Source organism: Pyxicephalus adspersus, chromosome 5, assembly GCF_032062135.1.
Source record: "Pyxicephalus adspersus chromosome 5, UCB_Pads_2.0, whole genome shotgun sequence".
Lineage (NCBI taxonomy): Eukaryota > Metazoa > Chordata > Amphibia > Anura > Pyxicephalidae > Pyxicephalus > Pyxicephalus adspersus.
In genome coordinates, this window is record NC_092862.1 from 86,359,267 (window position 1) to 86,375,239 (window position 15,973).

Genomic DNA, 15,973 nt, shown 5'->3' on the forward strand with positions numbered 1-15,973 from the left:
TGTGCTTAATCAATATTTTAACATTTAACAGAGACCTGGAGGGGGCACACATTGCTGAGAAGGAAAATTACTTTATCGTGTGTGTGTGTGTGTGTGTGTGTGTGTGTGAGAAGGGGGGGGGGGGGGGTTTGGGTGAACATCATGTACAACTAGTGGAGTTTCTCATTTTGTCTAAGGCAGTGTTTTTCAACCGCTGTTCCGCGGCACACTAGTGTGCCTTGAGAGATCTTCGGGTGTACCGTGGGAAATTATCCAATTTCAGGTAATTGGTCCCAAAATGATTTATTTACTGCAAAAAAATTGTCTTCATTTGTCTATACCAGCGATGTATAGTGATAGGCAGAACCAAAAAAAACTCTTCCACTAGATGGCAGCAGGTAGCTAATTTACGTGTCTGACTTTTTGGTGGTGTTCCGTGGGATTTTTCTAATTGTAAAATAAGTGCCGCAACTAAGAAAGGTTGGGAAACACTGGTCTAAGGTAATAAGAACAAAGGGAATAAATTGTTTAGGGCCATCAATCATTCAGGATTCCTGAAGGGTCATTTATCAGCAGGGCAGTGGAGTCGGTAGATAAATCCTTCAACTCCGACTCCTCAGTTTCTGGTACCACCAACTCCGACTCCTCTATATTTACAGGGTTTCTCATTTTATCTTCACGAATTTGCAAGCAAACTTTAATTGTGTTATAACTAATTTCATAATAATTTATTGATTTATGAATAATTAGGGGGTCTACATTTTTTGTGATGTTTGGTTGCAAAAGTGTGAAGATTGAATGCACAAGTGTGAAGATAAATTGAGAAACCCTGTAATATGCTAATATATTTTCCACGTTGATTGAAGGCAGGCAACATACACGCCATTTAACCACAGAACTACTGGCTAGTAAGCTGACGCTCTACTGTATTGGCCAGTTTAAACAAAAGACAAAAATTAAAATAATAAGGTTTTATTTATTGTTTTTATTACGTGGCTAAAAAGCAGTAGCATTGCATGCATAAAAATCAAGAACAGGAACTTTAAAAATAGTTTAAAAATATGAACCACATTCTTTGGTAGTTTTAAAACAAAAACAAAGCTTAACTACATGAACAAAATCAAAAGCTGGAAAACCTAAAACAGTTTATATATTAAACTTGGAATATAGTTGTAGAGTAGAATAGCTGTTAAATGCAATCCAAAACTAACTCAATGTAGCATTGTTCTAAGAAACAGAATTGCTTCTGCCAGATCCTCTTTCATAGAAGCTCCTAAATATGACTTGATTATATTTAGAGCTGAAAATAGCCTTTCAACACGGACTTGGGTGGGTGGCATTGATGTTATGATTCCAGCTACAACACTAATAATTTTGGAATAAACCAAGATGGCTTCTTCTACAGTCATTTTCGATGAGTGATCATACTTATCTACTTCTTTTTAATTCTTTAAAAACACCTGCTGGAATCTCTTTATTTGAACATTTTCTGGTCCTTTAGCTTTCACACATATGCGACGTCGCTTTACTGTTGAAAGTTCAATTTTGTCCAAGTAGGAATCAAAGTCTAATTCTTCATTTGAAGAGGATGATCCTGAGTTATCAGTGCTTCATCCAGTGACTATGTTTCAGGTAGTAATCCCTTTTTTTGAACAGCTATATCATAGAGGGCCTTTTTTGCAGTATCAGTCTGGTCATTGCTCAACAAAATTTGGCTCATTGGCGCAACATAAATTGCAGCTAACAAGATATGAATATCCAGTAAGATATTCTATCTTCTCTTCATTGAAGATAAAATGCCATCCGCTATTAAACCTCCACTTTTGTTCAGGCAATATATCAAGCTCTTCCATCTCAAGAATTTACCAGGTGTTAAATCTTCAGATTGCAAACTCTTGCTGACAGTAAAGGGGTTAGAAAGTAGATTTTCTAGTTCTTTTACGTGTGTCCACTGGCTTTCAGTTAATAAATCATTTTCATTGTCCAGTTCTTCAAGAAAGTCTTTTAGTTCAAGCAACCGCTTTACACCATCAAATAAGTGCTTCTCTAGCGTATTGTTCGATCCAAAATGGCTCCTTTTCCTACACGTCTTTTCAAAATATCATCTGTTTTAGGAGCCCTGGCTGCAACAGTTACTTGCCTCAATTTGCTAATTAGAATAGCTGCATTAGAATCTTTCAAATCATCTCTTATTGCAAGTTGCAGAGTATGAACAGCACAATGCATATGTTGAATAGTAGTATGCTTAGATGCTTCTTCAACAATGTTATCCAAAATGTCACTATTATCTTCGCTTTCACTCAAATTACTTTCTCCAATACTTGTGGAACTGTCTTTCTTTAATATCCGAGTCACTTTTTTAATCTACTTTATTTATTTCCACAATTGTGCTTAACATATTAGAAGCATTATCTGTCACAATACATAGAATCTGTTCCTTTTTAAATTCAAAATCGTCTAGAACTTCCCCCACTAACCTCTGAAGATAGTCAATGCTGTGATGTGCCTAGGTGTCCTTTTCTCCCAAGGTTCGTGTTGTTTTATTATTTTCATCAACAAATCTAACATTAATAGCAAAATAATTGACTCTGAAGTGCGCGTGCATCCATTTTTAAGACAAAATGTCACTTCAGACTTTTTCTTAGTTCTTCCTTTTTACATTTGGCCTCTTCAATTATAGCTTTCCTTAAACTTTCTCTTTTCAGAGAAACACCAAGTTTTTTAGCCATTTCTCCATTTAGGCCTAAAAGGCTGGCTGTGAAAAGAAGGATAGTGGTACACTTTTCTTTACTACCATTTCAATAATGTGGTTTTTGAAATTTATGGTGTCATTGTTATGGTAACTGTCAGATATAAAGAATCTTCTTAGTTGTGTTTGGTCTTCAGTAGATTTTTTATTCCAGAAGTAGATGGAATATTTTCATTGATATCTTTCTCATTAACAACTTCGAACACTTTAGGATGAAAACGCTGCAAGTGTCTTTTCGAATTTGATGCTCTTGTAGGTTAGACCCACTGCAACTGCTAATTTTTGCATCACATTGTTTTTCAACATCATCGTCAAGAATACATTGGCACGCAATGTTTCCCATCACTTGATAATGTAAAGTGCTCATAAACAGCAGACTTTATCGTGTTGGTTGACAGACTATTTGCCATTGTGAATGGGGTTCCGATTTCACTAAAATATACATAAAAAATATGTTATACTAACTAGCATATTCTTTGATTTAAATACAAACACGGTATACAATACAATACGGCACTATACACACACAAATAGGCTATAGCCGTGCACTAAACCTAGACATAATTTGTCCAATACAGAAAAACATGCAGAAACATATATACTATACACACACACTCATACATTCCTGCACCGTACACACAAACATACACATAGCCCTGCAGTTTTATCCAGAAACATGCACACAGCCTTCCATCATAGTACACACAAGCAGACATGAAGTTTTAAAATAATCATGAACACTTACAGTTGAATCCAAAAAGCTGTTCCTCCAAGTTCTTCTAAGCTCTTTTAGCAGACAGAGGAAGTTGAGCAAACGCTGCTGCCTTTATCTTTGTTTGCTGATCTTCTGCTGAAGACAGGGCAGTGGGAGGCTGCAGGGCCAGGGGGGCCACTTAACTAACTTCCTGGTATTAGATGGTGTGCAAAATGATGTTAAAGTTCAGCCCTGGATGGGAGCATATATGAAGAGTGCAGACAAGACACCTGAACTCGCATCAGGCCATAGCACTCACCTACACCTATATAAATACACTTGTTTATACTCAAATGAACTTGTTAAATACATTATATCTGAAATAAAATGAAAACACTTTTTGTGATGTACATAATCCAGATTACAATAATGTGAATTTCAGGTTGTATATTAGCTCAGCTAAACTTCACACTAGTAGAAATACAACTATGCTTTATTCTTACATCAGAGAAGTACTTAATTATGATTATTGTTTGTGAAACAGGACATTTGCACTTGCTGTATTTCTTTTATTATAATTTAAATTTATCGGGAGTCAGAACATTTTTTATAGACTCTGACTCTAGGTACCCAAAATTGTCTCAGCCTCCTCGACTCAGATTCCACAGCTCTGCTTATCACTTTAAACCTTTAATTACTTTTCTGTACCACTTATATTACTTTGTATAAATAACACCATCTTTTCTGAATAAATCAGAACAACTCTATAGATCCACTGATGTCTGTGTCTGTTCTGTTAAGCTCAAAATATTAACCTAACAGCTGATGTTTCTTTAAGAAAAAGATACATTTCTCCTTGACATTTGGTGCCGAAACTTTGGATTTGGAAGTTCCTAATCTATAACAATATTATAAAGCAGAACAAGTAGGTAAACTTTCTCAATGTATGTGTTTCAAGTGGTAAATAGGGTTTTTCTGTGTATTGAGGATTTAAATCATTTGGTTATAAGTTGATAACAGTTTAGAAGATCTCAGGAGATAACAGTTTCGGAGTATAATCATAATATTCATCTACACTAATTGGAATATTCTAAATTGGCTGTAGCTTGAAAAAGAGACCTGGGGCTATCTTGTGAGTAGGATGAGTGGTGAATTGTGGAAAATCTGACCTAATTCCTTTGTGGTTGAACAAAACTATAAAACTGTTTTGAGGTGGTACGTGTTGCCTGCTTGAATTAATAAATAGAATTCTAATTCATAATCTTCTTTATGCTTCGGGAACTGTGTGGAAATAGAAAAGATAGAATAGAAAAAAAATAAAAAAGGTCCATATGTGGTGTTTATGTCAGTAGCGTAGAGGTACTTCAAATTGATTTAGGAAGGTAATTAGGATTAGGATTTTGCCTGAAAGTGCTTTAACTAATATGGATATAATATCCAGTTCAATTAAAAGCTGGTTATACACATGTTGCTGGCTCCAAGAATAACCATCTAAAAAGTTTTAAAATCTACTAATATTCCACTGGGTTTAATGAAAGAGAAATTAGATTGCATCATGATAAATGACAGACTTACATGTATCCTAAATAATAGATGTTTCTGAACAAACTTTGAATCCATGGCAGATTTATAAACAGGTCCTCATAAGTAATTATAGAAGTGAGGGGTGGAAGTGTGAAGTTTTTTTTGTGTGTTTTACTGTATTTAAAAAGTGTAAGAGACATGGTTAAAAAGAGGTTATTAAATATAGATGATGATTGTACTGTAAGAAGTTTCCCTGAATCTAAATGGGATGTAAAATTGTTGTATTTTTTTTAAATCAATAAAAAGTAATGAAATAGAACATAATTTTTGTTTGGTGTTTTTTGACAATATTCCCCTCTGGTCCAAGTTATGGAGAGCTGCCATCCTTACCAACGGAAAATTTTGTTATCCTAAAATGTAACTTATTTATTCAAAACTTACATTAAACGAAATCACATTATGCTCACTGTGACCCCGATTTACCTTTCTTTGCACATTTATTAAAAGATCTTATTTGGTTGGGGCTTCTATAAACTGTACCATAAAATTATCTTGTACTAAATGTAGTAGATCAATGAGAGTAAGAAAGAAAAAAGCAGGGTTTTTTTTGCACAAAAAGAAAACTTGTATTAAGTGTATCAATTGGTTATACATCAATTCACAGGTATTAAGGACAGATTACATTACAATTGCCATACAAAACAAATTAGTGATATACGAATATATATGAATTACAAAAACAATTTGCATAATGTTGAGTATGGTGGTATGTGTAGCATGGCACACCCCATATTATGGGATATCCCATCCCACACACACACCACACCCAATATCACCATGTTTATCAAATTGGTCATTCTGAGCTAATGTAAAGAATACCTCATATAATACCTGTTGGTTGGCATAGTAATTTCTTGCAAAATGTTCTAAATTTGTAATCCTCTCCTCTACAGAGTGATGCAATGGTAAATGCATATAGGACTTTGATGCCTAGGAAGTATAGAGAGCATAAATGACTTTTAGGTAAACCATGTAGGCGCTAGGGCTTATTAAAGAATAGTAACAAGTAAGGTACGTTTATCAATAAAAGTAGAAAATAATACCTTGATATAATTGGGATTGTATCCTCCGGATCCTGTCATTGGCAGGAAAAAGATTGGCAGAGAGACGATGGTCCCGGTGGGTAGGAGTGCAGAGGAGCAGGGAGATCTGAGAGAACGCCGCCTAATATGTAGACAGCGTTCTCGGAGATCCTCCCCCTCTATAGCACATGCGCACGCAACCGGCGTCCGTGGAGACCACAGGCGCCGGCTGAGTGACGTAGGAAGACAAGGGCGGCGCTGATGCGCCGTCTCAAGTGTCCTATGAAGATGAGAAGGGAGGAGGGGGGACCCACCGCACGTCTCACTCGGCTCAACGCCGAGCAGCGATGAATCCCAGTCTAATAATACTGGGAAATGCAGGGAAAGTTCCCCCCATCCAAAATGAGTATGGGGCGGGAATCAGCGGCGTCCATCTAGAGAGTAGGCGCCCCCGCAAGTCGAGTGGACCTGAGGGGGGGGGAGGGGGGAAGAAAGGGGGAAAGAGAAGGCGGATAAAGGAAAATTGGGAATAACATAGACCATCCTCACCCCGCCAATCCTCCCCAGAGTGTACACAGGCCAAGAAAGGGTTAGAGCTAGTAGAAATCATAATGTTATTCAAATAGAGCTGTTATCCTGAGGTTGTATCAAAAATAAAGTAACTATATACTTAGTACTTGTTGTAATAGGGTTACCAGTGCAATGGTGTTATGAAGCAAAAGACATATAGTCCTGGTTTATCATTGAGATATACGCGTAAGTGTTAGTGTGTGATAAATCTGAGGAAATAACCTCTGTCAGTTAAATTGAATATGATTGTTTTAAGGATCAGAGGAAATAACCTCTGTCAGTTAAATATGATTGTTTTAAGGATCATAAAAATGGTTTAAAACTAAAGGTATCATTAAGTGCAGGGTAGTAATTAGCTTTAAAATTGAAAATCCACTTTGTCCCTGATTGTAAAAGTTTTTTGTCAAAATCACCGCCCCTGGGATTGCATTGTACTTGTTCTAATGCAGCAAATACAATGCAGTGTGCATCAAATTGATGTACCCTGCCAACATGATAGCTAACAGGGGTGGTGATTTTGCCATTTTTGATTAAATATACATGGTCATAAATACGTTTGCGGAAGGGTCTTTTCGTTTTACCTACACAGATTTTTATTGATCTAGATATTAACACTATCAGTGCCATAACACTTGTTGTAAAGCCACTACCCCTGAGGAAGCCTAACTAGGCGAAACGCGTCGGGTGCAACTATCAACTATGCAACTATATGTAACTCATATATATTCGTATATCACTAATTTGTTTTCTATGGCAATTGTAATTTAATCTGTCCTTAATACCTGTGAATTGATGTATAACCAATTGATACACCTAATACAAGTTTTCTTTTTGTGCAAAAAACCCTGCTTTTTTCTTTCTTACTCTCATTGTTCTACTCTATAATATTGAGGGTTAGCACATAGGTTGTAGAAATACAGATGTGTTTGAAGATCTCCACCAAAAGAATTTTCTACTAGTTTTGTTGTATACATTTTCACACTTTTTCTGTACCTGCAGTGCCATTACCCCAGTCAATGTCAGGGTAGTTAAAATCACCCATTACTACCACTGACCAAACATTTGCAGCTCTTTTTATTTGAGTACCGTATTTTCCGGTGTATAAGACGACTTTTTAACCCCAAAAAATGTTTGTCAAAGTCGGGGGTCGTCTTATACACCGGGTACTTACCAATCCCCTGAACCGGGAGAAGATCCGAGTTCGGGTCAGCCGGCAGAGCTTCGGGAAACGCTGTGAGCCATGCGGTATACATTTACATGCTTGTTAAAAAATAGTGTGATTTACAAATCAGCCACTAGGTGGCGCTGTGTGACTATTTTTACATAGAATGGTAGACAATTCTATTATTTAAAGTAAAAATTTTCTTTGTTACTGTTTTTTTTTAAAAATGGAACAAACTCCATATTTTAACTGAAAAAGCTGGGGGTCGTCTTATACGCCCAGTCGTCTTATACGCCGGAAAATACGGTAATTTGTTGATTCTCCATCTTTTCTATAGCATTGGGGGCGCTATAGCTATATATACTCTTGCAGGTTGGGTGGTTAGCACTTAAACAGGGGACCAAGATCTCGAACCTTAGCTAAGTGTTTGGTTTAAACACAGATTTAAAAACCTATTTAGATAAATTAGTTTAACAAATGCAACAAACTCTGTGCTTTAAATGCTAAGCATTTGATTATTAAAACTTTTATTATTATCTCTGTTGAAAGAATAAATCTTCCTAATTAGGATCTACTGTCTCATCTCTGATAGTCTGTTTGCCACCAAGCATGAATTTGAAACAAACACTAAGGTTTTAGAGGGCACTTATAGGTCTAAAAATGGCATATTGGAAAAGGGACCTAGGTGTTGAATTGACAATTATTACCTGTGTATTATGCATCCTCATAAGCAACTTCTTTGTTCACATTTACTTTCAGGTCACCTCTCAAATACAGACAGATACCACCACTTGAAGAACAAAGCCAAGATTCAGCTTTGCTTGCCAGACTTCTAGCATTGGTGAACAGACTCTTAACTATTGCTGCATTTACTAACCATGTTTGCCAAATGTTTTTGTTTTTCAGTACCAATAGTACTGTGCATGCCAATGTTTGTGTGTAACATGGGAAACTTATTCATCCATAACCTTCAACCCAACTATCCCCAATCCACCCTCCACTGGTGACTAAGCCCTATCCAATCTATCGACCACCTTTTTCAACTGTCCCACCCCCTCTCTCCTGTCTTTAATATTCCTCCTTAAATTTGACCCTAAGCACAGCAGACCCCCTTACATTTAGATGCTAACCATCTCTGGCATTTAGGCTGTCAAAGCTCTGGCTGCCTTTCCTGCATTGAGCATGACACAGGAAATATTTTCGAAAATATTGACCTTGGAGGTCCTTCCCTTCAACTTGCAGCCTAGTTCTTTAAACTAACCAACATGAACCAAGAGAGCTGGGTCATGCCCAGCCCCTCCCAGTAATTTGCCCAACACCTGCAGAACCCTGGCACTAGGGAGACCGCAAACCATTCAGATTAAGCAATTCGGATAACAATTTGTCAATATGTCTACGCCTTCCTGCATTGCCTTACCCACCACTACTATATGGGTTGCTCTTCAGGCTCTTGGGGTGACATTCAGGGCTGCAACCACACATCTTCACATACCTTTGCACATTTGTTTGGGTGCACAAACATAGGGCTGGCCTTCCTTTTCTGGGAGCACCTACAAATTACTCTAACAAAAAAAACCCAGTTCCCTACCTGCTCATCCTGACTCTCCACCCTCCACATTTATCCCATTAACTGCTTGCTCAGTGAGCAGGAGACTCCTCTCAAGGTTATCATGTGCCCTCAATGTTGCAATGCACTCTCCAGATCTCTAATGCGAGATTAAAGAAGGGAAACTTGCTCACATCTGTTACACTGGTTTTCTTCTTGGAGAAGTTAAAATGCTAAGACTTTAAGAATAAGAAGTAAGATTAGGTAGGTTCCTACTTCCTATCCTTAGCTAATATTAAGGGATTGGCACAACTGTTTTAGAAGTATTTTTGAAGAAAGAACATCTAAAATATCTCTTTAAACTCCTTTAGGTTTCAACAAATGTGTTTTTTCTCTCACTTAGTTCTAAGGTACTTGGTTAACTAGCCAAACGTGAGTAAATATCTACAACCACTGGCTCATTCCCTTCTGGAGCACAGAGACTTAAAGCAATGCTTATTCTGTCATCAATTGATAGATGTCTGGTGCATCTTAAATCCCACAGCTATACTATATCTTTACTCATCACCACATCTACCTTAGATCAGAATTCACTATTTTTTTTTTTTTTTTTAGATATGCCAGTTTGCCCTAACCTTGCATTGCTCAGTTAACAGTCTTACCCTCCCTGACCATGCACCTGACTTTTAAGATATATGTCCAGGTTCTAAAGGTGGAGGCTCAATGAATTCTCTATATGTCATCAGAAAAACAGAAACAGTTATATTCTGTGAAACATCTTGGGAATCTGTTGAAGGATCTAAAAATGCTAAGGAGCATCACTGTGCTTGACTTTCCTTTTTATATTTTTTTTAGGGAATTCTAAATACTCCTTTTAATTGGCTTTAGCGTTCAATAAATAAAAAATGTGACTGCTGTTAAAACACCAACCTCTGCCCCCTTTCATCAAAAGTACAGTGGCAGCTTTTACTCTTGTATTTATTTAGGTATGCCTCTGGGGCCAATAAAGGGAATTAATGTCTCATGATTTATTCTAATTGTTCTAATTAAACTTTCTTTCGGTACTATCTAACAAAGTCAGACCTAAATGGATTACCTGTTTTCATGGTTCAATCATACACACATCGTCAAAATGAGCATCTTGCCGAGAGTTCGGTATCTCAACGGACAGTACCTATCCAGATTCCGAGCACTTTTATTCTATTCACACTATTAGTGTTATGGTCTCAGCATGCAACATGGTTGTTGAACTAAAATACTATTTCTTACCCAGACCTGATCTCTTTAAAATAAAACTGGCATAGGGCCAGAAATGTAAACGTGCCAATTGGGCCAACAGGAAATGCATCCAGCAGACCAAGAATGAAGAGGAGCTACCATGGCAGGGCCAGCTGGCCTTACTACAAAGGAGTCTTCAAAAAAAAAAAAAGAAAATACAGTAGTAATGCCAACAGCTATGGACCTGGAAAGCACACTGTAGCTAATTAAATCATCACCCATTGGTCTGGAAAACCACCCAAGCAAGACCCAGTGCCTAAAGGTCATGCTTTAACCACCACCCCTGTATCTAGATCCAGTAGGGACCAGGCCTGGTACTCTTGCAGGTTGTGTGGGTAGCAGCAAAACAGGAGACCAAGATCTCGAAGCTTAGCTAAGCGTTTGGTTTAAACTTAGATTTAAAAACCTATTTAGACAAATTATTTTAACAAATGCTAACAAAAGTAACAAACTCTGTGCTTTAACTGCGAAGCATTTGATTTTCTCTATTGCAAGAACAAATTTTCTTAATTAGGATCTACTGTCTCATCTCCGATGGTCCTTTTGCCACCAAGCATGAATTTGAACATACACATATGGTTAAGAGGGCACTTACAGGTCTGAAATGGCATATTTGAAAAGGGACCTAGGTGTTGAATTGAGGATATTGAGAAGAAAGCAGATAATTTTCAAGATTTGATGGTATTTTATGTTTAAATCTGCTAAATGTAATATATTTGGCCCTATCTACTGCCTTGAGTCTTCCATTTGCATAAGTTTGTTGACTAATTTCATTATCTAATCACATTATCAAGAAAGGAGATGTGTTTTTGTTACAGAAAATGAAATGAGTAGTCTAGCAGTCACTAATAAATGACAATATAAAAGTTTTCTGGGATTCCAATAAACCCAGTATATAATGTAAAAAAGAAAGCTTTCCGAGAAAGTAGAAGTAGGACACTGTAGAGTTCTGTACAAGACTGAATTAACGGACAGCTCCACCAAACCTGGGGGTACTCACATCTGCCCCACGCCTAGAAAAATGGAATAGGGAAAGCCAAATCAAAATATAGAAATGGATTGCAAGACTTTCTAGAACATGCAGGTAGACATGTGCGGCAATATGGGTGGCCAATTAGTAGTTATAGAGTTGGGAACACTGGGTACCCATACCATGTATGGTGATAGAGAATGTGGCTAGCCCTTTGGGGTTTACGCGGGTGTAAAATGAAATTAGGTTTATACTGCTCTATCCTAAGGACTTTGTTAGGAAAGAAGAGGGGCAGGACCCTAAAATAGTAAAGCAATTTAGGTAAATAGGTCATTTTTATAGCATGTATCTAACCAAACCAGGATATCGTATCCAAGTAGATAAGATGTTGGAGAGTTTTTTGAAAGGGGTATTATACAGACTCTGAATTAAGGAACCATATAGACCATTTGAAATGTGCCAGTTAACAGGAAAATTTCCATGGCACTGGGTCTTGCCCTGAGAAATCTGCAAAAGCACAAGTTTGTAGTGCTAGTAGCAAGGGATTTACTGTGTCCTCCACTGTACACTGAGGAAAGAACAGATCTGAAGATTATGTTAGGCATCTATATATGCAAAATATATCACATCTGATATATAACATCTATATTTAAATCTGTAAAAATAAATTGTTCAGCAGTTATATTACAGTGGAATTTTGTGTTGCAATTTTATTAAATGCAAGGGTGATTTAGACCAACATTTAGAAATAGATGTAATCTCTGTAAGATAATTGAGCACATTCTGATATAAATATATATATGTATTACCCAGTGGCTAGAACGGTGTTCTTGGCTAGAAAACGGTGTATGGATCCATCTTCCATGCACAAGGCAATTACTCCGCGACATTCCCCATTTTCCATCAAGAGATCCAAGGCAAAATACTCCACAAAATAACTGGTATCATATCTTAAAGACTAAGGGAAGAAAAGAAAAAATGATTTTTGTGTTGTACAGATAAATAAGCCTTTACCGTTTTATATAAATAAAGCTGAACTCCAGAAGCAGAAAGACCAAGGTAAAAGAGAGCCCCAAAATTGCCAAATTTATTTACCATGCATCATTAGTATTTTTCCCAAACTGTTTCTATTTTTGGCCACACACAAGAGGGATCACTCGCAACTACATTCCCTAAGATTCCCCAGGTCTATAGTTATTAAGACAGAGGAGGGTTTGAGGATGGTAAATTGGAAATTATTTTTTCCTCTGTTGCTGTCCACACTGCTAGTCAGAGTGTCAATCATCTTGAGAGGTGGTGAAGGATCTAGGGGGTTCCACAAAAAGATTCACCAACTCTACGAAGAACTGATGTAATGTCAATGCTGCAGTTAGAACTACAATCCAAAACTGTTAATCCTAATTAAAGGAGAAAGAAGTGGTGGCAGGTCACAAAGAATAGAAGTGTGGTGAATCTATTTCAGGTAAGCTATAAAATGGCTTTTGCAAACATACTTACCGTTGGCCCAGAGATCAGCTTTACACCTGATCTAAACTGCCCTAACTAACCTCAAAAGGAGACATATTTACATACTTAAAGCAGACCTATCACCACATTTTTTACTTTATATAAAAGGGAACCCGGTTTGACAACCATGTCTAGAGCTAAACGAGACTGGATTAACATCTGTCTCCTGGAAGCCAGGAGGGCGATAATCGACCTGGATTCACCACTCTATTCCCTCTACTGAGCATCTGATAACATCTTTGAAAATCATTTTTTTATAGAGAAATGCTGGAGACTCACAACGGAATGGTGATTTTACAACCCGTTTTCTTCAAAAATAGTACCAAATAATTATCAATGTATTTAGAGACCTAAAAAAGCTGGTATTATAAATTAATATAAATATTCCTCCTGGTATATAATTAACATATCCAATTGATATGTTGCTTCTGAATATTACATTCCTGTTAAGTGGTTTCTTCAGGTCTTGCTAGAAAATTAAATAAATTTGCTCAGACATATAATGAGTTCTTTAGACTCTACCGTAGCCCCATTACGGTTATGTTGATTGTAATTTGTTATTATTCAAGATAGAAAGCTGATGTTTATGGTACTATATGTCACTTTAAATTGATATATGATGATTTCTGTAAACATTCTTGTGGTATATTTTTTCCCATTCCTCCCCATTTTAAGCCTACTATTATTTCCCTTTCCCATGATCCTGTAAGCGTTGTATATGTAAACAAAAATTTTAGAAAACCAAATAAAGAAATTTTGAAAAAAAAAAAAAAAAAAGGGTTGAAACCCCTCTTATATAAAGTTTAAAAATGTGTATGTTTTAAAAAGGCTGTTTAAAAAGGGGGAGGGGCCCCTTCTATCTTTAGTGCCATGGCAGAAAAAACTGAATGGGAAAACCAGCAGCCTCCCAGGATGTGTACGTTTCCTAGAAGGCTTCTGGCTGGCTCCTTCAGGCATGCGCAGAAGGGTTTTTCGTGCAATGTAAAAAGTGCCGATGGCACGCATGCACAGTTCCTTTTTATTTTTTTTTCCCTTTTTTTTTTTGGATAGTGTGAGATTGGGTGACAAACGGAAGAAACCACTGGTTCCTGGGACGAAGAAAGATTTAAAGACTGTGTGGGACCAAATGAAAGTCAGTTGAGAAGGAAAGGGTCTGTGAAAGTAAAGATGTGTGTGTGTGTTTTTTTATGAATGTTCCGCTTTAAGTGGCTAGCAGGGCCTTCATGTACCAGCTGGCTGTTACTTTTACATCTAATCACCTGGAAAGGCGAGGGGGGAAGCGACATCTACCCCGTTCACAGATTCATAAGACTGGCTACCTCTGCATGATTAGGAAAGTAGCGCCTCTGTACACATTGTGGTCTATCTGCTTATTTTAGCCAGACCAAAAAGCTTACTAGCCATATTAAACTTGCTGACAGTATGGCTTGGTTTTGGGTTACTCTATTATTTTGGACTTTATAAATAACTAAATGCGTTAGACCAATCTGGAGCCATTGTTACTATTATGTAAGGAAAAGCTGCAATACTTGGGGGGATCGATCCCCAAAAAGCAAACATTTTACCACTATGGGGTCCAGTAAAAGCCCAACTTCAGACATGAACTAACTAAACTTTCTCAAATTTTGGGAGAATCAGTATAAAATGGTGGTGTTCCCTAAGCTTCTTTATAACCCACAAATGTTGCCTATAGTATTAACCAACCAGGCGGTTAGGCCGACCTTGGTGGGGGTACAAAACTGAAAACATAGTGCAAGTGGCGGGCACATTCTCCCCTTACAATCTCATTACTACAGCATCATTAGAACATAAAACACTCTGCACATCAAAATGGGCTTCCCTGCCCTGTTACACATTCCTGTCCACTTAACTAACATTCCGAACTTCAATTGGGAAATGGGGAGGTGTAAGAAACCAAAAATATAGGTACAAGTGTAACAGAGCAGGCAGCAATTTTTGCTATGTAGATTTATGTTCTCCTAATGCCATAGTAATTACATTTTAAAAAGGTTTAGCCACAAGTGTCCCCCACTTGCACCTACAGTTTCAGTTTCCTATACTTCCACGTGTACCTTAAAAATTGCAAGTCAATACAATGAACGGTTTAGGAGATCTGAAGGTTTGAACACAGCGAGTTGTTAGGCTGCAGAATATGACAAGCAGCTATTACACACACATTGCTATCACACTGCACTGCCGATGATATTACACACTGCGGATAAACTTCACAGACAGTGTTTTTATATAGAATATGGGCAGTGATGAGAGGGGGTCACCGTCTGTCTTGTCCCCATCTGATATCACATGCATGATGCTATTAAAGCATCGCCACATTTGTTTTTCCACTTTTGTGGAGAGGACCTCTCCCCTTCAGTCTTCACTTCCATGTCGGTAAAGACCGAAGTTGAAATCCACAGCCTCCTGGGATATTTGTGTCACATATTTCAAGAGGCTCTGCACTGCTCCTTGTGTACATGCACCTTCAGAGGCTTTCTTATAATGTAAAAAAAAAAAAAAAAAAAAAAGTGTTCAATCTAATGCATGCGCAATGCAAGGCAGCATTGGACGTACAAGTGAGCATCAGCGAGAAGGTGGAAGCTGAGCCAGCATGGGCCTGCTGGGCTAATTTTGTAAAAGAATCAAGTGAAAAAAAAAATGTTTTCACAAAAGTTCACTTTAACTAAATATAGACACAGGAGCACATCTAAAGTTAGGCTGAATTCACACCGGCAGTAAGGTTACATTTGTCCTGAATTCACACCGGCAGTAAGGTTACATTTGTCCATTCCTTATGCCAGGAACCACTGCTGCTTAAAAAACTTCTAGCTCTGAAAAAGCCTAGCACTTACCGCCTGTTACCAATCCCAGATGCCCAGCACTTACTGCCTATTACCAATCCTAGTTGCCCAGCAC

General features: G+C 37.5%; 1 protein-coding gene and 1 long non-coding RNA gene across 2 annotated transcripts in view; both read right to left on the reverse strand.

Moving 5' to 3' along the window:
• The window catches only part of SDHA (succinate dehydrogenase complex flavoprotein subunit A), a 160,783-nt gene that overhangs the window by 69,668 nt on the left and 75,142 nt on the right, over positions 1–15,973 (reverse strand). Inside the window, exon 6 of the mRNA XM_072412019.1 lies at positions 12,364–12,512. Within this exon, the coding sequence (XP_072268120.1) occupies positions 12,364–12,512 (149 nt within the window). The remainder of the gene's footprint in view (positions 1–12,363; positions 12,513–15,973) is intronic.
• LOC140331212 (uncharacterized) lies at positions 945–12,320 on the reverse strand. Its single transcript, XR_011920891.1, has 2 exons — positions 3,474–12,320; positions 945–3,160 (listed from the first exon to the last, which is right to left on the reverse strand). It is a non-coding gene; the product is annotated as an uncharacterized lncRNA (long non-coding RNA).